The sequence below is a fragment of the Castor canadensis genome, chromosome 15 (assembly GCF_047511655.1).
Source record: "Castor canadensis chromosome 15, mCasCan1.hap1v2, whole genome shotgun sequence".
In the NCBI taxonomy this organism is placed as follows: domain Eukaryota; kingdom Metazoa; phylum Chordata; class Mammalia; order Rodentia; family Castoridae; genus Castor; species Castor canadensis.
Window position 1 is genome coordinate 9,384,863 of NC_133400.1, and position 22,181 is coordinate 9,407,043.

The following is a 22,181-nucleotide window of genomic DNA, read 5'->3' on the forward strand; positions in this document are numbered from 1 at the left end:
AATTCTATTCTATCTGTAAACAGATCTGAAGACGCATATCCTTCCTCAAAGCAACTGTTCTTTACTGACTCAGATACTGGTGTAAATGGACCAAAATGAAATCCCAGACAGAAGGATGGTACAGATAGGTGCGTGCTTTAGCAGGCCATGAAGCAGAGGGAAGGAAGCTACCACAAGCCAACTAATCATAATGGTCACTATGGCTAAACACTGGCAATTAGGAGGGTTAATGTAGAGGTGAAGACAAGGACGAATTCTCCACTTTTAGAGAGAAATAAGATACTGTTCCCAAAGGAAAACGATAGGCTCTGTGACCTGTCGAAGCCTGCAGTATCCTTGGCTCCAAAGTCATGATATGTTGTTGGCCCCATATCCCATTACCAATCAATTTTGGTTTGAATAACCCAGGTAATTGGAATATGTCCATACGCCACACAGATAGGTCAAAAACTCTTAGACGGAGCCTGTTGTCTCCAGTCCCTGAACATCAAAATAGCCACAGTCTTTTGCTGAGTGTTCAGCTTTCAGCAGTTTCAAGGTCGGCCCCCACATTGCCTTCTGTGGCAACACTGGGACTGACAGGGGCCATGATTTTAATGAAACAATAGCTAACAGGCCTGTACACGTATTTTTAAACTAGAAAACCACTATAAAAAATGTCATTATAGTTAGATACAAGTGGATTTCATTATAGCAGTCACAAAAAAACAAATAAGAAAAATAAAAACATAGTATACTAAAGGCCTACCTATTCCTGAATTAGCTCCAGTAACCAGGACCACCTTGCCCGAGAAGTCCCGGCCCTGCAGGATTTCCATGGCAGTGGTGCTGCCATCATATCTCTGTCTGATGGTTGGCTTCGTTGGATTATCATCCACAGTAAATGCCAGTCGTGGGTCCAAGTAGGTGGTTCTTTTATTTATATGGCTGCAAGGAAAAGGGGAAAGCAGTGAATGCACAGTAGTGAGCCCCAGCTTTACAACTGTGAAATGATTGTATAGTTTAGGCAAAACCTGCCATTCATGCACCAAAAGGCTTGCTCTGAAACCTGACAGAACCAGGGCTGTGTGGCCTGTCTTCTGGCCTCCAGAGGATTATATTCCTGCCTGAGAAGAAAGTCACCAGAGCTTTTCCTTCAGAGCCACCTGTAAAACACAGGGTGACCAGTGCCTTGGAGCCAGAGCGATACATTAGCTGGAGTTTCTCTTAAAGGCTGGCAGAGAAAGTTCAGCATTCTTACTGAACCACATAAATGTGGCTGTAAGATGTCAGCCACTCTTGTTGGGCATGTCCCAGCCTAATTTTTTACATTTTAAATGTATTCTTGAAATTTGAGATAAAGACCTCAAAATGTCATAAAAATATATTGAAAACTACAAAGAACCCTCCAGAAATACATGAGATTTCATGATTTAAAATGTATTTGCGTGTATAAAATTACATAGTTTAAAATCTACACCTATCACCCTATAAATACTAGGACCCAGGAATAATCCAGCCTTTATCTTAATTATAACCATAGCCTGCCAGATAAGCACACTATAACCCAATGTTACACAATGACGTCAGAGCAGTGCTGTGCTGGAGCTGATTCTGCCCGCTCACAAGAGCCAGCCAAATGTGTGCCGCTCCCCCCCATTCCTAGTGACTGCACTTCACTGAACTGAAATTGGCTATGGTGAAAGTCTTTGCACCATAGAAACAAATCTGCACCTTTTTCCCCTAAAGAGCTGGTTATTAATGTTTAGCAACAGGCTGAGAAGTGGGATGACTAGCTAAGGGAACCAAGTTCTAGCCTGTTTCCAAAGCCCTCACTTATTCTGTTTTTATAAATAAGGTGTTTTGTTTGGGTTTTTTTTTTTTGGCAGTACTGGGGTTTGAACTCAGGGCCTCACATTTGGTATGCAGGCACTCTCCTACTTGAGCCTCTCCTCCAGCCCTATAAATAAGGCTATATTGGGACACAGTAATGAGCATGCATGTTTTATTGTCCACAGCTGCTTTTGTACTACAATGACAGAGCTGAATAACTGCCACAGGAGCCACATGCCCCTAAAGCCTAAGCCATATTAGCCATTACAGAAAAAGTCAGCAGACTCCTCCTAAGTAAAGACCAGGGGCGCTCAAACTCATGTGCCTCAGAACCCCCGGAGGGCATGTTGAAACACAGCTCTGAGGAGGGCAGGGGCCTAAAAGTGTGCATTTGTACTAAGTTCCCAGGTGATGCCATGGCTGCTGGCCCAGGGCCCACACTTGGGGCCCACTGTCCTGGGTCAATTAAGATTAAACCACTGCAGGGGAATAACTTCCCAGGCATATATATGTGCCAAGGCAAAGACTGTGCAGGAGAAATCTGACCGACTATAAAAAACTTAAGAACTTCTATAGTTGATTTTTAAAAATACCAACAAAGTGACAAGAAAAACTTAGAATATTTGCAACATGTAACTAAAAAGTTGATCTCTTTAAGGGGAAAGATTCACAAATCAAGAAATCAAGGAAGAAAAGCCTTTTATAAACTAATAGGGAGCAACAAGCATCCACCTGCCCAACCTGCCAGAAGGCTCCTGCTCCATGCTGCCTGTGAGTGACTCCAAGACAAGCAGCAAGCCCTGACCTCTCTCAGCTCCCAGGACCAGAAACTTCATCAGGTTTGCTCATAAACCACTTATGCCATTTGCAGGCTTAACTGTGACTACATTACTTAATGAACTGTTATTATACAAACTGGTAACATGTGAGGTGAAAACGAAGTGTCACTGCATCTATGAAAATTTAGCTGAATGCTTTGAGGAACCTCAAAGGGAAGTAGCTAAAAAAGTTTTGTTTAAGCCAGACCTGATGATTCATGGCCATAATCCCAGCACTTGAGAGGCTAAGGGATAGGAGGACCCCAAGTTTGAGGCCAACCTAAGCTACATAGTGAGACTCTGTCAAATTAAAAAAAAAAAAAAAGTTTTAGTTCAATCAAATTCAGTGAAAATACTAGGAAAATGTCATAAAATTCCAAAGTGATGCAACATTCGGATTCTTTGAAAAGTTAAGTTTTGATCAAGTTTCCCAAAAGCAAAAGTGGAATCCATGCATGCCCAGTCCCAGGTGTACTGGGGGGGGAGATCACGACACAATCCACCTGGGAAGAGCAAGCCTGCCCAACCGCAAGTGCCTCGTGCCTGAAGCCAACGTTAAAAGGAAAGGTGTGCATCACATGCATCTCAGTGGTAGAGCCCTCCCTAGCATGCATAAGGTCCTGGGCTCCATCCCTAGCAGCACAGGAAAGGAAACAAACAAAATACTGCTTAAATCAATTATTAACCAACCAACCCTAATCCTGTCAAACACACAACCTGAGTTAAACGCTGGTAGCCTAACTCTATCACCTCCTGTAACTACAGAGTCAAAACAGATGTCACAGACACGAGATGGTAAGACTCAGCCCTGACTCATGCTGCTCATGCCACACAGGTAGGTGGTTACTACTGTTTTCTGTGGCTGAAATTAAAGACAGATCAGAGATGAGAAAAAATGTTACAGATAAGGACGCTCAAGGCATTATTTATAACTACAGATTCCCAATAGTAGAAATTTAACATCAATGCCCAATAGGCAATTTGATACAGTATATCAAATAATATAGTAACAAACTGCTACTCTAGAGCCAATAAGTACTTAAAAAACATGAGATAAGAAAATCCCTGCAATATATTTTGTGAAAAATCAGGTTACTAAGCCGCCCACACAGTACATTTCCTAAGTTCCTAAAGTATGCACAGAGCCAAGTGTGGTGGTACACACCTGTAATCCCAGCTACTTGGAAGGGTGAGACAGGTCAATCACAAGTTCAAGACCAGTCTGGGCTATACAGTGAGTTCAAGGTCAGCCTAGACTACATGGAGACCCTACCTCAAAACAAACAAACAAAAAAAAACGTGCATAGAAAACAGTCTGGGAGAGAGGGTGGAGAAAAAGACAGACTTCAAGAATAAGTCCCAGAACTGTTAAAAGTAGTCACTCCTGAAGATAAAATTATGGGTACACACTACTTCATATTTTTCTGCAGTCAATCACTGTATATTACTTTCATAATTAAAAAGTCCTGTTAAAAGCAAGCTGGCTAACATGTCTATGTTTAGAAAAAAATTTTTTTTTAAAAACCAAAGCAAGCAGGCCAAGGATAGCTTCTATGCAGACTTACTCAACAAAAAACACTTGTCCGTTCTCAGCAGTCTCCTGCTCCCATCCATATGGCAAATCTGAAACACAAGAAAGACACAGGTCTGTGCTGTAGCGGGGTGAACCGAAGGTCCTGCTCCCTAGTCAGGAAGAGGTGTCATGCCCTCCCAGACTTGCCCCCCCCACCCCCAAGAGCTGTGGTCCAACTTGCTTTGTTCACATGATCCAATTGTGGCGGCTGCAGAAGGCCCATTATCCCAACTGGACTGTACATCCTGCCTCTTTTGACTCCTGATCATTCTTAAATGCTCTATCTGGCTCCTGCCTGTGCTGTGAACCTTACTGGTTGCAATCAAAACAAGGTCTTCCTTAAATGTACTCACAGACTTCGTCTATACATTTAACAGACACCCCACCCCAGCCAAGTGCTGCTGCCACCTAATGCAACAGTACAGGCAGGTGTGGGTTTCTTTCACATGTACATGTTGTCTCTTCAACTAAACTCTAAACACTTTAGAGCAGGGACCTTCTTATACTTTTTTTTTTTTTTCATTCTTGTACTTACTGTGCACTTGCTCAGTTCTGTGACCTACAAGTCATAGTGATCTTTATGGAATTCTGTAAAATATTGATGCATTTAATTCCATAGTATAAACTAAGAGCAATGTTACAAACTGTAGGAAAACCTAATAAACTGAGAGTCAAAGGCCCCAATTATTTTAATACTTTAAGACAGTAAGAAATCATTCCGCTCTACCCTAAGATCTTATCACCTCCTTTGGCCAAATCCCAAAACTCCTTTGGCTCTCAGAGTGAGTCCAGTCCTTGATGGTGCTCCACCATTCTGGCCTTACGAGAATGACCCAATGACCTGTCACCTCACTGCCCGTGACATCTTCCAATCTACTTAATGCGTCCAGAACAACAATATACAAACCTCCTGCTACTCGTTTTCTTTTCCCAGTTTTTGGGTGTTCCCATTGAGTCTTCTCCTCTGTGTGACTGTTTAAAAAAAAACCATAATACAGTAAGTAGAAGTTAACACTTGTAAAAAGCAATCAACTGCATTGTCTCTCTCACAGATAATACTTTCCTTTTCTCTCTCTCTCTCTCTAGCAATGAAAACAGACTCTGAGAAGAAATGTGCTGAACATAAATTTTCCTGACTGCATCAGGTCAAAGTCTGCAGGTCAGAAGAAGAATTGATCCTTCGGGAATTGTGAGTGGCTTCTGTATTAGCCAGGTGGGAAGATACAGAGAGGAGGAGGAGGACCAGGCTCCCAGCTGTGGAGTCAACTTTAGAAAACTTGGTGAACCCCTCCAAACATCTAGAGGATAGTTTGTTTTGTATTTCTTTTAGTTAATAATGACTAATTGATAATGCTGATATTTACATATAATTTAGGTATAGTGTTAATCTTTTTAAAACATTTGTTCTTTCCAGAGATGTAACTTCAAAGTGATTCACCAAGCAGTGAGTCCCAAGTGCTCCCCAGAGATAGTCAGGAGCTCAGTGAGCCAGTCTAGCTGTGGCACCTTTGGTGAAGTGCCTCAACCTCTTAGCTTCCCCATCTGCAAAGCAGAAATGATCTTCAGGTGGACTTCAGGGGCTGCTCTGAGCATGCTGAACATCCAGGGCCTCCTTTTTTTTTTCCTAATAAGACTAAATTTATTCAATACCCTAGTAAAAGTTTGATTATGAGTATTCACAGTATAAAAAGTACAAAACAGATTTGTAGATTTCTAATATATTAATGTAAGGTGCATGACTACATACCATACATCCTACAGGTGAAGAAATGTGGAAGGGGAAAAAGAAGACTGTGGTTGAGGTCTAGTATAAATAAATAAATACAGAAGTAGAGATGATCCACATTATAGTATATTCTACCACCAATACTGCAGCCAAAATGTACAAAAAAAAAAAAAAGAAAAGGAAAGGAAAAAGCCATTTCAAAGTAACTCAGGAGGATGATAATGGCTGGACTCTTGTGATTTACCTCAAAGGCTGTGGGAGAGCCGACCCAACTCACTGTAGTCTGTACATATGGTGGCTTGTAGCATGTAAGTTTTTTCCAAAAGGAAGAAATATAAAATGTTAAGCTTATATTAAGAACTATAAAACTTGCCCATAAAAAAAGCCTCACTCCCTATTGTGATACTATCTAATTTTTATAATCCAGTTTCAAAAATAAGCACTGATCTTAATATCATAAGACAGGCAATGCTCCTCCCTCATTATGTAAAGTCTGAACTTTTTTCCCTGAACTTCTAGAAAAGAGGCAATGAGAGTACTTTGGTTTGGGTTCAAGTGAGAGGCTTTTAATGAGGATTTTAGACCTGAAGAGCTCCACATTCAGAAAGCCCAACTAAAAGAAGCCAAACCAAAACCAACACCCTCACATTAACACATACCTCTTTTATAAGTAGAGTGAAAAACACCCCAAACCCTAACAGGTTAAAACAAGTCAACCACCTAACTCTACAAGATAAAACCTCCACAAAGGTCAGCTGAAGTAATCCAGAACTAAAACTGAATTGTGCAGATTTCAATGAAGTCACCCAATAGTCATGCAGCACAAACAGCATCAAGTATTTACACACTGGGCAAGCCCTCTAAGAAATGCACCCCCAGAAGCACTGTGCGACCCTGAAGACTTGCACATTTTATTTAGATAGTTTAACATTTCTAACTGTATGTGTTCTCTATCATGTGGCAATGCTTTGGTACTATTCACATAGAATCTTGCCTACCCTACAGATTTGCCATTTCCCCAGGAGGAGCTCTGATTCTGCTTTAGAAGTTCCATATAAATTAAAATATTTATCAAATAGTAATATGATAGGATGTGACATAAGATGCAATGTACACAGTCAGGCTACCTCCTTCAAAATATTTGCACCAGAAAGCTTAGTCTGTCCTGCTTAATAATCGGTAGTACAGATTTGAATCATCAGAACCTTGGCAAAACCTTAATATTCCAAAATTATTAACAACTACCTCTAGAGGCAAGTCACATTACTGAGTTATGACAAATTTATTATCATGAGGGAAAACAAGTGTTGCCAGCCATCTTAAAAATGCCCCAACTGCTGCTTCTCAATACAGAAAGACTAAAACTACATCGGTTTATCATACAACAAATAAGGGTCTCCTCTTGTGCCTGGTGTATAAGAAGCTCTCAGAAATGCAAGCCATTATTATAAACAAACCAATTATGCACACTGATCTGATTTCTGTATCAAATATAGCATTTTGTCTTAGAACAATACATGGTCATCAGTAAAGTAATGGGCCAGTAGCTAGAACCTGGTTTCTTGGGACAAGTAACCAGGAAAATTACTTCTCAGAAAAATAGTCAGAAGCCCCAGGAGGTACTGGCAGATTGGGCTAGATTTCCTTAAAGTTCACTTACACCTGCCAAAGGAAACTGACTCTTGGGATAAAACCTGGACACTCCTTCCCTACCAATTAGGTTAAAGAAAATCAATAGATAGCATACATTGTCTGTACAACTTTTCAGGTCATAGGTAAGGTCCATCTTTTCATTTGCTGCTGGCTTCTGGTCTATTTTGACAAACTCCCAGCAGCTGGGCCTCTGTCATGGTGCAAGGACACTGGGCTTGGGGGCAGCATAAGAGCTCCCTGAACCAGCCGCCTGTGCCAGTCTCCTGTGGCACCTGACTAACAGAGCTGCTGGGAAGGTAAGACATATGATACGTGTGACCATGCTTGGAACACAATTAAATCCTTATGCAAGCAAGCAGTATCAGGAGCAAAGACAAATCCCTACTTTGTATATCAACTACCACCAAACCTGACTTGCAAAAAGAAAGTTCTACCTCCCTCAGAAGGATAACCCATACCTCTTCCTACTTATCTTGCAAACTGGAGGGAACAGTAGCTTGGTAGTAATCAAGCACCAACATTCTGGCTCCCTGATCTGCATGCCATAGGCTTCTTCAAGGTGAGAGGTGGAGTGACATTTTCTTTGACCTGACATTAAGAGTAGTCTTCAAGCTCAGAATGGTAATGCACAGCTATAATACCAACATGCAGGTGGAGGCAGAAGGAACACAAATTCCAGGCCAGCTGGGCTACATAGAGACACTATTTTTGTCTTAAATATTAAAAAAAAGAAAGAAAGAAAGAAGAAGGAAGGAAGGAAGGATGCCACAAAGTGGACCTAAGAATGGACCACTGAGCTGTGCAGCGAGTAGGCCAGCAAGTGAAGAGCCCCGGGACCTGTGTCAAGTGGACCCTCAGACACCAGCATAGCCCTGGGCCTGACCCATACTAAGTATATAAATGCAAACACACGTTATGACTAAGTATTTCCAAAGGAGCTATAAAATTCACTCAGAACAGAAATGAAAGACATTTAGAAAACAAAGCAAGCCTTGTCAACTTAGGTTCTTGACTTTGACAGAAGCCACATGAACTAGGCTTCTTCCCTTCAAGCCTGGCTGATTCTGTGGTGTGGGACTGAAGGCTCTACACTCGTGCCAATCCATAGCTGTGGCTGTGGGGAAAACACCAGACCGAACGGAAGAGTGAGGCTCGGGTTGAGGACTCCGAAACCTGAAGGTCACTTTCTGGTTCTCCCACTCGCCAGCCTGTGCCCTTGGAGCAGTTGTTCAACCTCCTGTGCCTCAGTTTCCTCATCAGCAAGAGAGGGATAACAGCAGCAGCTACTTCTTGGGGTTATAGAGAACTGAAAGAATTAACATGAAAAACTGAGCCTTGCAATAACAGTATTACTCTAACTTAATACTTACACGTAAAAATTAATTAAAAGGTACACTTTTTAATTACAATCTTAAATGACTTTTTAATAAAGAGAAAATCACGACACATGTCCCTAAAGTGTTATCTTACTCCCCCTTAAATAGAAGCCCTCTATCTTTTTTCTTTCAATAGCTTTGAAGAGGTATTAAGAGTAAACTTAAGCCAAAGGGATCAAAATTAAAATTATATTACATTACATGAATACCACTAAGTGTGCTCTTCCAAGGCCAGGGGTGGGGCGGGGGATTTGGGTTTTTCAGTGTACTTTAAGTTAGGACAGAGAGGGAAGCCAACCCTGTGAACAAGGAACCGTCTCCTGACAGGGTAGATGAGCCGTCCCTCTGAGCTTCAGAAGAAAAGGACAGGGGAGGAAGACCTAGGAAAGCCCATGTGGCTGTAGTGACAACAGTGACCCCCCACCTCCCTTAGAGGGGCTGCTCTAGGATTGAGGAGGTGGGGAAGGAGGACCCTCCAGCTCTCCCTGGTTGCAGGTCGGCCCTCCCCGTGGAGCCATGAGACACGTGTGCCTTTAAGGTCTATGAGTGCACTGCAGGGTACCTGGGTCCAACAGCACGCACACCAGGACAAAAGTCTCCAGAGAGCTACAGCCTCTACCCCTGATCATGGCTCTAACACAGTGGGGGGAACAACTTCAAGGATGGCCTGAGAGTCCGTTAGCAAACCCCAAGAGAAAGACAAGAGTTGCTTCCAGAATTATAAGGGGACAGGAAGGCCAGGATAGCTTGAAGTCTGGAGAGATCAAGAGGAATGGCTGGCAATTCAGACTCAGGATTAGCCACGAAAGCCAAAGAACTAAGGGTCAGCAGGACAAGAGAGGGCATCTGCAGGGACATACTCCACCTGGGGTCAGCTGACCCATAGCCAATCAGGGTAACAGCAGGGCCAGATAGACCTAAGACACTGTGGGGGGGGGGGTGTCAAAGGAAGGGCTTTTGGAGGCCACATAAGTAAGGTGCAAGGGAAGGCAAGACCACCACCATGAGAGAGCCCTAGGCCCTAATTTGAAGGGAAGAAGAGAAGCCTCTGAAGTGGCAGACAAGGACAGGCCCCAGAGTGAGAGGCACAGGAAGGCTCCAAAAACTGGGGAGCAGCTCATGGGTATCTCTGTGCCCCAGGATCTAGCACACCACCTGTCCATGGAAGCCCCCAGTTAACCTTCACTATTTGCTCACTGTATATGATGTACTGTTGTTTTTGTTTCCTGGGTGCTAAACACAGGAGAGACAGGTGAACAAGAAGTGTGCAACATGGAGGGAGACAGACAGCAAAGTTGGAAGAACATTGGTAAAACACCTATAGACAAAGCTAAGACAAATAAGTAGATAAACAAGGTGAAGGGGTTGTGGGGGGGGAGGGAGACCCACAGTCAAGGACTGTCTCTTGAGCAGTGATACTTTTAAGCTCCGCTGAGAGATGCCACATGTCCAGGATGAAGGAAAGTTGGCATCTGATCAGAGCTACATGGACATGTGCACCAGGCTGGTGACCTCCCTACGGCTGGAACTGTCCCTCTAATGTTCCAGAGCAACTAATTCTCTTTAGAGACAAAAAACTAGTGTCACCTCCTGGCTTCAAACCTTCAGTTAACCCTTGGGCCTGACAACAATGCCCCAGATCCTCAGCAAGGGACAGAAGCTCCTCCTGGAAAGTAGGTCCCGCCCCCTCACCTCAGGTTTCAAGGTCCTGTGCCACACACAGGACATGCCTGGGGCCTCCCTTCTCACAACTCCTCATTCCCACCTGCCTGCCCGCCTGCTTCTCAACCCACCTTCTTCTCCTTCTACCTAACACAACTGGGGGCCAACTCTCCAGGATCGCCTCCCTAGTGTGCCCCACATCTCCCCCCACACACCTTATGCTACCCTGTCTTCTGCTCAATCCCCACACTGCACCACGACTATCTTACTCTCTGTCACTCTGCCCAGTAAGACGGGGATGACAACTGAGTCATTTTATCTCAATATAACCAGTGTCTAGTAAGGGGCTTGGCATATAAGCCAGAGCTTTCTTGATTTTTGTTTTTCTTTCTACCTGGCCACCAAACACAGCAATGGTTCGTGCCATTGGGGATCTCAGAATAACCTGGGAAAAGTTTACAACCTACCCATGGGGGAGAGGAGGGACCAAATTAATTCTGTTATCACCAAAGGTGATTCTAACATCAGGCCTAGGGAGGCTCTGCCAAGCAAGACACATCAGAGAAGACTAACAGAGACTGAACAGAGTATTACACCCTGCACCGAGTGCTTTATGCACGATACCTGAACTGATCCTTATGTCAACCCATTTTACAGATAAGAAACTGAGAACGACTTCTCTCAGTGACCCAAGGTCACACGGCGGTGGAGGATTCTGCTAGTTTCCAAAATCTTCCTGGGAAACGTCAGAAAACGATCCAGGACCTTTGTTTTAAAAACACACACTCTCAAGTCTACAACCCAGACCCCCCAAGGAGGGAGCTGGGCATTTTTTTTGCAATTTTTTTTTTTTTTAATCTCTGGGGCAAAAAGCCCTTTCGCCATCACAGAACGGTGCAGCGCCACCTGGTGAGCAGCAGGGGGCGCGCCTGGACCCCAGGCGTGCCAGGTGACCCCAGCTTGACCCAGAGCCCACAATGGGGGCCGGCCCCTGCTGGGGACCCTCGCGCCTTTAACAATGACTTTAAATTCGCACCGCCCTCGCCAAGCTGGGCAGCGCAGTGCCCCAGGCTTGAAGGGCCTTAGGTTCCAGGTGCGTCCCTGTCCAGGTGCGCCCAGGCCCGGTGGCCCCACTGCGGCCCCTTACTTGGCATAGTAAACCCAGCCGTCCTTGGTGGTTCTCTCCTCCCAGCCCGGAGGCAGCTCATCCTCGCTATCCGTGTCGTCCAGGCCTGCGTAGCGCAGCGCTGCCATGGCGGACAGAGAAGCGGGTAGCTAGCTTGCAGGCCGCCGGGTCTCCTCACCCAGGAACTCGTACTCCCGCTTCAACCGAGCGCCGCGCGCAACGGCGTCCCCACCGCTCGCGCCTGCGCATTGCGTCGCCCAGAGCCGCACAGCCGGCTCCGTATCTGAATTCCAGTCTCCTCGTTTTTCCAGTATGCTGCATGAAGGGGGCGGAGCTTTAAAGGGTAGGCCGTGAAAATGCTGAAGAGCTTGAGCTGTCGCTCGGCTGGAAGCAAAATCCGGAGAACTCAAAGAAGCTCAGAAGATGGAACGGAGCATAGTCACTCTCCCGGCCTTAGGGAGGGGGCGTGCGGATCCAGTCACGGTCCCCGAATCGTCCCGTTGCCTGGCGACCCAAATCACTTCCGTGTTGTTCTGGCCAATCCTGAGGAAGATTTAGCCGTGAGGCATCTAGGGAAATGTAGTCCAGGTTCAACTGGACTAGAAAGTGGAGCCGAGGGTTGGAGATGTAGCTCAGTGGTTTATTGTTTACCTAGCATGCACAAGACCCTGAGTTCACTCCCCAATACCACAAAATTAATTAATTAATTAAGTGGACGAATTATCATGGTGTGTCTTGAGCCCCAGACTCTTCTTATTTTAGTACCTACTGGAGAGTAAACTACCCAGATTAAAAATTTTCCAGGGATTCCCATCAATAAATTGATTCATAAACTTCGTTGTGCATATGAACACAATGTTACAAAGGCATATATGCAAGTTATCATGCCTCCTGATTTCCTAAACTTGGAAAAGTTTCTTCCAGTTCTGTTGGTAAGAATGGCTAGCATTTATGGAGTACTTAATGCAGGGTGCTGGCCAGGATTTCATCAGCTATCTTGACACCTCTGTGACTGGGGCACAAATAGAAGAAAGTAGAGCCACTGTGGAACACCTGAGGGTTGAGACCCCATTATTGTATCACAATTACTTATTCATCTCTGTACTCCCAGCTAAACTGACAGAGCACCACTCCTTATACTTTCTTCTATCATTAGCACTTGGTAAAATGCTCAAAGCTGAAAAGTTAACGAGTGAATGTAATTGTTAGGTTTGGTCCTCTAAGAATCAACCTAATTACAAAACAAAATTCCAGATTTACAAAGTAGACTCAAAACCTCTTGGAGCACCTGATCTGACAAGTATCTAATCCATAAATGTTGTATCCAACACCTGAAGCATCTCTTCAACTTGGCTTTGCCTAGGGAGTTTTTCAGAACATGCCTGGTTTAGCACTTGTTTCCCAGTCTTGTGTTATAAAGTCTCAGATAATGTAAGAAAACTTACATATTTTAAGGGAAGTGGGAGAGAGATAATGGCAGTGTTGCTTTTTGTCTTCAAATCCTGAAACTGACTGTTGATGTAAGATTCCTGGTGTGCATACTCTTGAGGGAGAAAGACATGCTTTCCTGAACATGCCCAGCCAAAAGTTAACTTAATGAAAGCACCACTTACTTTAACAGTCCTCCTATCCCATCTCACACCTATATAGCAGCATGACTTTCTTCAAATTTGTGCTTTTATATCTGCTACTATTAATCTGCTGTTTCTCTATCTGGAATTAGTCTCTTTGGCCTCTCACCTAAGCCTACTTATTCCTTTTCTATGAGTAAGAAATTAGGTTATGAAATCCTCTGATTGTGGGCAGGGGAACGAATATGGTCAAAGTGAGAAGTCCCAGTGTCTCCAGTCATCTGTAGCCTCTACGGCCCTGTTGCCTGTGACGTGGCATCAAGTTATAGAGTATGGTGTCCTCCAAAGTTGGTAGAAGTCCCCCTGGTAGAATTCTAAACTTCTGGGTCAACCCTCTGCTACTCCTGCAACATTAACAATTCTCTTCCAGACTTCTTCCTGTCATTGACGCCAGAGTCTCTTAACCTCAACACTGCTGACATTTGGGTTCCTTGTGGGGATGTTCTGTGCATTGTGGGATGTTTAGCTGCATCTTTGGCTTCTGTCCACTAGATGCCAGTAGAGCCCCCCTCCTCCCAGTTGCAACACTCAAACATTCCTCCAGAAGTTGCAATTTGGTCCCCAGTTGAGAACCACAGATCATCTTTGACAATGGATCAGGAAATTGCTAACTTATAACTCAACTGAGTTATGCTAAGATTTATTTAAGGCATTGTGGAACAGGAGATTCACAAGGTGGTACTTGGACCCTGCTACCCAGCAGGCTCTGATCACATTTTTGTAGGGTGCCCTCAGATTACCAGCCCCTCTGCAGGTCAGAGGCATGAACTGGCAGAAGTCTGGTGGTGGGCCCAGACATAAATGATCCCATATGATGTCACCTTGTCCCCTTCCTCCTACATCTTGTTTACTGTTCTCTATCAGATGATTAAAGAAGTAAGGCATATAGGCATTTGGGAACTTTTAGGGGTTAGAGTTCCAGATTTTAGGATTTATAGGGGTTTTTTTGTTGTTGTTGTTGTTGGCTTCATTACAACACACTGCTTTAGTCAAGCTCCTATAAGTACAAAGAGCACAGACCAATGCAAGAATAAGTGTTTAAGCTAGGCATGGTGGTGCATACCTGTAATTCAAACACTCAGGAGGCTGAGGAGAGAGAATTCCAAGTTGGGGCCAGCCTGGGCTACACAGTAAGTTTGAGGCTACCCTGGGCTATATAGTGAGAGTTTCTCAAAAAAACAAACAAACAAACAAATAAAAACCCCAAAGGTTTATGGTCAGAATGTTAATGACACCTGACACATTTTTTGGGGGGTTTTTTTGTTTGTTTGCTTGTTTGTTTGTTTGGAGCAACTGGGGTTTGAACTCAGGGCCTCATGCTTGCTAGGCAGGTGCCACTTGAGTAACTCTGAAGCCCAAAGATGGGCATGTTTTTTTTTTTCCCCTCTTGTGGTTTTATGGTGTCTTGCATGAGGGGCCCCTCCTCAAGACCTACTTCTTCCGCTGTTCCTGACTGGTTTCCACTTCTTGCTTATGGTTTCTAGCCCTATGGACTTCAGCGTGATCCTGGCTTTGATTTTTCCCTAATACAGACCTGTCCACAGGCAAGACCTATTTACCTGGTTAGTAAGAACATAATGAGTTTCATGAAGTTGGGGAAAAGCCAAGGTACTCAAAAAGAAAGCCTTAAGAATGGTTTGCTGTTTTGCCAGGTGTGATGATGCGCAACTGTAATTCCAGCTACTTGGGAAGCAGAAGCAGAAGGATCACAAGTTCCAGATCAGTCAGAGCAAAATTAGGGAGACTGTCTCAGAAACAAAAAGGCTGGGGGTGTGGCTCAAGTGATAGAGCACTGACCTGGCATGACAGGCTCTAGGTTCAATCCCCACTATGGCAGGAAAAGAAGGGGGGTGCTGGTAGGATGGTAGAGTGCCTGCCTAGTAAGCGTGAAGCCCTGAGTTCCAAAAAGAAAAGGGTTTCTGTAAAACAACTGTATCACCATAATTACTAATAAGGGGTTGTTTTAAGTGACTAGATGGTTACACAACTGCACACCAGATGGCTCTATCTACCCATGATTTTAAAGGCTAAAGCCCAGTTCCCAGCAAGAATTTCTTACATTTGAACTTTCTCTTCTTTTTGATTGATGACTTCTTTAATGACTGGCAATTTATGATTATAAGATTCATTAGTTTTTGCTGAATACAATTTGGTGTCAAACAAAATGTATGCAGCAGACACAAATTTTAGTAAAATATTCCCAGAGCCAGGAATTTTTCATCTATCGTTACCATGCATGTGGTTATTCCCCTCTCCTCCCACTCTCATATACCCAAACATCCCACCAACTCTGAAAACTTGATTTAACTTACATCACTGAGGCACACTAGAATTAGAGAAAGTTTGGGACTCTCAGAACATCCATGACTTAATATTGTATTTCAAGTTGAACATTCCTCTCTATCTCTGAGCCTTTTTTTTTTTTTTTTGAGATGGTGGAAACTTTTTATTAGCATTAGATGATTAAAGGTAATCTTAAACATTACTTAACCTAGAGCTTCATAACATTTGGGCTCAAATTGTGGCTAAATTTCAGCTTTTAGAACTTCATTGTCTGATGTTACCTCTAGATAGTAATACCAAAAAGTCAAAACTGTAAGTTTTATTCTGGATTCATTTCTCTGGCTCTGTCAATGAGCCTTCTTTTCAATTGCAAATGTGAAGGTTATCCACACCCTAGCTCAGAGACAACTGGACCACCAATGCCCCTCCCTGCTCATCAATTATTAATTGGAAATCACCAGGTTCTTCCCTTCCCATAGGTTAGCACAAGTTTTAAAAGCACCTGGAAAAGAGAAACTCTCTTTCTCTCTCTGCTTCCAGCTTCCATCTGGTCCCATCATGACCCCTTTCATATTTTCCTTTCCTAACTTTTAAATAACTCCATTTACACCCATGTGTCCTGCCATGGATTCTTCCACAAAGGACGTAAAGAATTTGGCAGCCTTCTGACCAGAGACTGCACCATTCCCTTAACATTACCACTTCTTGCTAAACCAGGCCTGATGCTTTGGTGCCAAATTCCATATGCCAATGAGATGTGAAAAAGCTTCCTTGCTTTCCTGATACATTTCTCATGGGAAGGTGATCAAAAAGAAAGAACACATGGTGAGTTGGGGAAAAACATGCTATGTCTCTGAGACAAAAAAAAAAAAAAAAGATACTCCATAGACCTAGAAATCATAGTCAATTATGATGAGATGATGGTGCAAGGATTCTGAGAGAAAGGAGAAAGTTTTAGTATTAGAGTTTCCTATCACTTATTGTTGGGTCTGGAGACTTTAGGCAGATGAGTATCTCCTTCCCCCAAGACAGCACCATGATTCTTACATCCTGAGGCATTGTAAATATGCATTTCTGCATCCTGAAGAGGAGATACCAGGTCTGATAACATCTGCCACAGGGCTGATGAGCAAAATGCTCTCAAGATTGTTTCCCCTCCCCCAATAAAGGGCAAACAGACTTGTTCATCTAAGAAAGCCTGAGAATTCACAGCCAATGAAAAGAGCCCACCTAACCCTTACCCAAACCCAGAGTTAAAAAGTCCATAAAAACCCCAGCCTTTACCTGAGCAGGGAGCTACTGGGTTTCCAGACTCCGCTGCATGCTCTAGCTGTAACCTTTGCTTTCTCTCTAACAAATCCTACTTCATATACCGACTTTGGCTTATAAGTCAGTCAGCTGCCTTACAAGTCAGTTCTCTGGTCTGTGAAGGCAAGGACCCTTGATATCGGCCCACAACACTTCAAACCAGCACATAACATTATCTTTGGAACCCAACTAATGTCAGTTTTGAGCTGTGTGACAGTGGCTAAGTCTCTTAACTTCCCTTAGTTATTCTGTCTGAAAAATGAAAATAATATTGCTGCTTACCTTATAGAGGTGTTGGGAGATTAAACAAGTCAGCACCTGTCGTTAGTGTCTCTGTAGGGAAATAGATGAGTATTTCAACATTTGGAATTTAATAGAGGGAATTACACAGGATATGGAAGGGCTGAGAAGACCAACACAACTGAGGATGCAGGTGAGAGGCGAGCAAGAACAGGAAAGCCATTTCCATGACTCAGGGTGGAGGGAGATGAGGAGGACGTCAGAGGAGCTAGACACAAGGAAGGGGCTGCCCAGGAGGGATGGGATCTTGAGAAAGGGCAGTTGCTGCAACTGCAGGAACCCCCAGACACAAGTCATCACAGAGGAAGTAGCCTAGCTTCCCGTCCAGTAGACCCATCATTGGGCAGTTGCTCATTCAACACATGCCTAATCTAATCAAGGTTGTATGCAACATTCTTGGCACAGGAGAAGAGCTGGGGTGGCCAGGAAAGGGGTCAATCCTGCTCCCTGCCCTCAGGAACCCCGCAGGCTCAAGGCCAGTGAGGCCCATTGAAAAAAGGCTAAGGAGAAAGCAAGACCGCAAGACCTTTCCAGACCACAAAAGATTTTTTGTTATTGTGATAGACATTTTGGAAGAGGAAAAGCCTGAGCCAAATCTTAGACAAGAAAGTTAAAAGCTGACACTTTTAGAGTCTTGGGAAAATGAGCTTTTATTTTCTGTTTACTTATTAACAAAACCCCCATAATGCTTCTAAGTGCTTACTTGGCCAGTCACTTCTCTAAGAACTTTAGCCCTTTTCATCTTTACAGGAACCCCTGAGGGTATCATTTACATAGTCTTTACTTTCTTGGGGAAGCAGAGACTTGGAGGGATTAAGTAATTTGCCCAGGGTCACCCAGTGCAGTGAATGGCAGAGCTGGTTTTTTAAACCTATTTTGTTTTGTTTTTGCAGTGCTGGGGATGGAACCCAGGGCTTTCCATACTAGAAAAGTAATCTACCACTAGGCTACACTCCTACCTTGAAGAACCTGTATTCTTAAACACTGCAATGCATCCTCTGCTTATTTGGGCATTCACACCCTGCATCCCATCCCTCTCTGTCTGTCTGTCTATATGTTCATCTTCACATCACCTACCCCCACCCATTCATCTATTTGCTCACCCTCCTCTCCATGATGGAGGGAATTAGCTCTACTACAACACTGTTTCAAAGAAATTAGCGCTATTGTAACATAGTTTCAGAAAGTTAGCTCTGTTGTAACATTGTTTCATATAATGAAACAATTACATTTGAGAAATTTGCAAGGTGAATTTTAACAACTGGAATATGTTTAACCATTAAGTTAAAATTGGTTTAAACTGTGGAAGTAATATCTGGTTCAATGGGAGGAGGGCATTTGTACCTGGGCATTTCTTGTTTCTCAACTGGCATTGAAAGAAGCCTGTGAGATCTCTGATTGCTCTGGCTGAGCAGTTGGTAAAGAAGAAAGAACCTGGGCCACGGAGGTCAGTTCATCAACTAGTATTAAGTGCCGGTTACATGCCAGGCACTGCAGAAAGGCTGTGACTCACAGCAGTTTTTTCCATTCATTAGCCAGCAGCCATAGCCCTCTCCTAATGAGACAGTGCTGGTTCACCTGTTCTTTCATAAGCACAGAGACCTGCTCTTTCTTCATTCCTGCACCTCTGTTTTATAAATTCCTACCATGTGCCAGGTTTGTCCTAGACACTGTTCACAATCAACTTTCCATCAAAATGTTATACTAAACAGGTACTTACTTATAAACTGCTTTGCTGAAAAGCACCAACTCCTTCCTTGGCCTCCCTGCCTCCATTTTTCTTCTGTCTGCTCTGAGCTGTCACCTTGCAGCCACTTTAGCCTTCCTGAGAAGGCCAGGACTGATGGACAAACATCCTGTTTTAACGGTAAAAGCTACCCCACAGGCAGTAATAACTTTCTTACAATGATCAGGCCCTGCCTGACCAATCCCAAGAAAACTATCGACCTGACCACAACTCTAATCCATCTCTGCCCACCTGTGACTGGAACTGAGACAGGCTAAATTAAGGACTCATAGAAAAAAAAAAAAAAAAAACCCATGGCACTTAGATTAACCATACTTTGGCTCAGGAACCACCCTCACCTGGCGGGAATCACCCATGCCCCATCCCAATCATTGATTATTGACTAGGAATCTCCTTCTTCTTCCCTTCCCATAGATTTTCATAGGTTTTAAAAGCACCTGAAAGACAGAAATACACTCTCTTGGCTTCTGGCTTCTACCTGGGCCCCAACATGCTTGCCTTTGTATTTCTCTTCCCTAACTTTTAATAAACTCCCTTTATACCCATGTGTCCTGCCATGGATTCTTTCTGGTGGAATATAAAGAATTTGGAAGTCTTTTGATGACAGACTGCACCATTGCCATTAACGGGACTGATTAATAATTGTACATGTCTCTCTTGACCTGCCCCAATTCTTCCTCTGTTTAAACCTAAAACAAATGTCTGTAGCCCTAAGATAGGCTGAAATGCTTACTTTGCCTCTTCTCACAGTGTGCTGTGTAATAAATCTTCTGTCCTTCACCACTTCTCTCTCCATCCTGGCTGTCATGATGTGAACTGCTCTGCTCTGCCATGCCCTCCCCACCAACATGGACCTAAACCATAAGCCAAAATAAATCCTTCCTCCCTTAAACTGTTTCTCAGGTATATGGTCACAGTGATAAAAGTCTGCCTAGCACTGCTATTGACTAGCTAAATCCTTACACCAATCTGGTTTTTAATAGATGGAGAAACTGAAGCACAAGGAATTTCAGTAACTTACCCAAGGTCACTTGGTAAACAAAAGCCAAGCAGTGGCTAGCAGTAGAATCCAAATAAGGTACCTACCCCAAACTCATCTTATCAATGAAGTGAAAGGATGTGCCCTTTGCCCCAGCAGATCCCCATAGCAGAAACCAGTAAAGCCAGCACAGGATGCCCCGTGCAGGATAAGATAAACAGGATGGGGGCAGGTGGAATGTGAGGAATGTGAGGAATGTGAGCAGATTGCGAAAGACGACTAGAAGTACGTGCAAGATGTGCCCTGCCTGCTTGCTAAATGTAACCGTGTGCGCGAATACTGACCCTTGAATCTATAGGCTAAGAAGTAATGTACTCTTAAATGGATAGGCTGGAAATGTATGTGGTGTTACAAACTCATTGGCTATGTACTGTGCGGGCTTTTGCTGTAACGGCCGGTAGGGGCCTATATAAGATTTTCCCTAAAGAGGCTCGGGGTCTTGTCTGCCCAATCGGACCTGTGCGTCTGTGTGGGAGCTTGACCCTGGCTTGCCAGCTCAATAAACTCTGCTTTGTTGATTGCATTCACACGTGACTCTCTGTCTCTCGGAGGAATAGGATTCTCGTACCCTAACATTTGGAGGTCCCACCGATATACCCTTTTTCAAGAAGGCAGACCATCCACAAGAAAGCAGAGGTGATTCCAAGTCCTAGGCATTGGGAGAGTCTGAGATTCTCATTTGGAGGGAACTAATTGGTAGATGATTGTTCCCGTTTGGGCTGCGGTGGGGATTTGGCCAATCCCTGGGGAGAATCATTCTGGGAATCTCGTTAAGGGGACCACAAGGTCCTGCTGGGAGAGGCTTTCCTCTCATTTGGGCTCGAGCATTTCAGGAATCCTGGCGCCAGGTGAAGAACTAATTGAACTAGTCGACCGACCACCCGTCAAGTGGACGCCTTTCGGCCTGATATCCAAATTGGACGGTGAGGAGGTTGAATGGGGTGCGCACCAGCGTGAGAGAAGGACCGGTCCAAGCAAGTGGTAGAGAGTGTTCTGTGTGTGTGGAGTTATTGTTGCTTTCACCCTTTTTGTTCTATCTCTCCTGGTGGTTGCTTCTCATCCCACAATGGGACAGGGACAAGCAACCCCAAAGTCTTTGATTCTCTCTCACTTTCCAGAAGTCAAAAAAAGGGCATTAAATGCGGGTCTGGTCATTAAGAAAGGTAAGTTCGACACCCTTTGTTCTGCAGAATGGCCCACCTTCGGAGTTGGATGGCCCATTCAAGGCTCCCTCTCCCTAGACCTGATCACTAAGGTCAAGGCTGTCATTTTCCAACCAGGCAATCAAGGCCACCCAGATCAGGTCCCCTACATTTTGGTTTGGGAAGATTTAGCGGGGAATCCCCCCACCCTTGGTTAACAGCTTTTCTTATTCACCCCTCCAGTTCAGCTCCCGGGGCTAAAACCCCAGTCACGCCTGCCTTTGTCATAAAAGAGGAAGAGAAACCTCCCCTTCCCTCCCTGACCAGTCCTCAAAATAGGACACCCTCTTTACCACCTCCAGTCTTACCGGAGAGTTCCCCCCTTTACCCATCCCTCGCGGGGGTAGAGGAAGATCGGCCACCCCCATACGTGACTCCCCCTGGTCAGGCCAGTGCTCCGGAGGAGGAAATTTCCTCATCCTCCTCAACAGGACCGACGGCCGGACGAGGAATGGGTCGAAGACTCCGCCCCCGAGGGGTACGGGAAAGGGAGGGAGAAGATGGGCCCTCCTCATCAACACATGGGGAGGAAACTGTCCCCACATTTCCAGTCCGGACGGTAGGCCAAGGAGGACCGGGAGGGGGGCAACAGTTTCAGTACTGGCCCTTCTCCTCCAGTGATCTATATAACTGGAGGATGCAAAACCCACCCTTTTCAGAAGACCCTAAGTGTCTCATAGATCTCCTGGAGTCCATCATGCATACACACCGCCCCACATGGGACGACTGTCACCAGCTGCTCAATACTCTTTTTACGACGGAGGAGCGGGAGCGCATCCTCCACGAAGCTAGAAAGATCGTCTTGGGGGACAATGGGAGACCCACAACCCTCCAACCAGCCATAGACGAGGCCTTCCCCCTACGCTGCCCTGATTGGGATTTTTGGACCGCAGAAGGTAGGGAGCGTCTCCGAATCTACCGCCAG

At 44.5% G+C, this 22,181-nt stretch overlaps 1 protein-coding gene across 12 annotated transcripts in view; it reads right to left on the bottom strand.

Annotated features, from left to right (window-relative positions):
* The window catches only part of Wwox (WW domain containing oxidoreductase), a 927,061-nt gene extending 915,002 nt beyond the window's left edge, over positions 1-12,059 (bottom strand). For 5 of the 12 annotated variants that reach the window (XR_012441878.1, XR_012441877.1, XR_012441880.1 and 2 more), the window contains exons 1-4: positions 11,925-12,048; positions 5,111-5,175; positions 4,196-4,253; positions 749-927 (exon numbers count right to left, since the gene is read on the bottom strand). Coding sequence is in view for 6 of the 12 variants with exons in the window: in XM_074055604.1 (XP_073911705.1) it covers positions 749-927; positions 4,196-4,253; positions 5,111-5,175; positions 11,925-11,995 (373 nt within the window). In the remaining 6 variants the exon portion in view is untranslated. Of the gene's footprint in view, positions 1-748; positions 928-4,195; positions 4,254-5,110; positions 5,176-11,767 lie in introns of those variants that run through there. The other 7 variants (XR_012441881.1, XM_074055599.1, XM_074055600.1 and 4 more) reach the window with 7 other exon arrangements.
* Between the last annotated feature and the right edge of the window lie 10,122 nt (positions 12,060-22,181).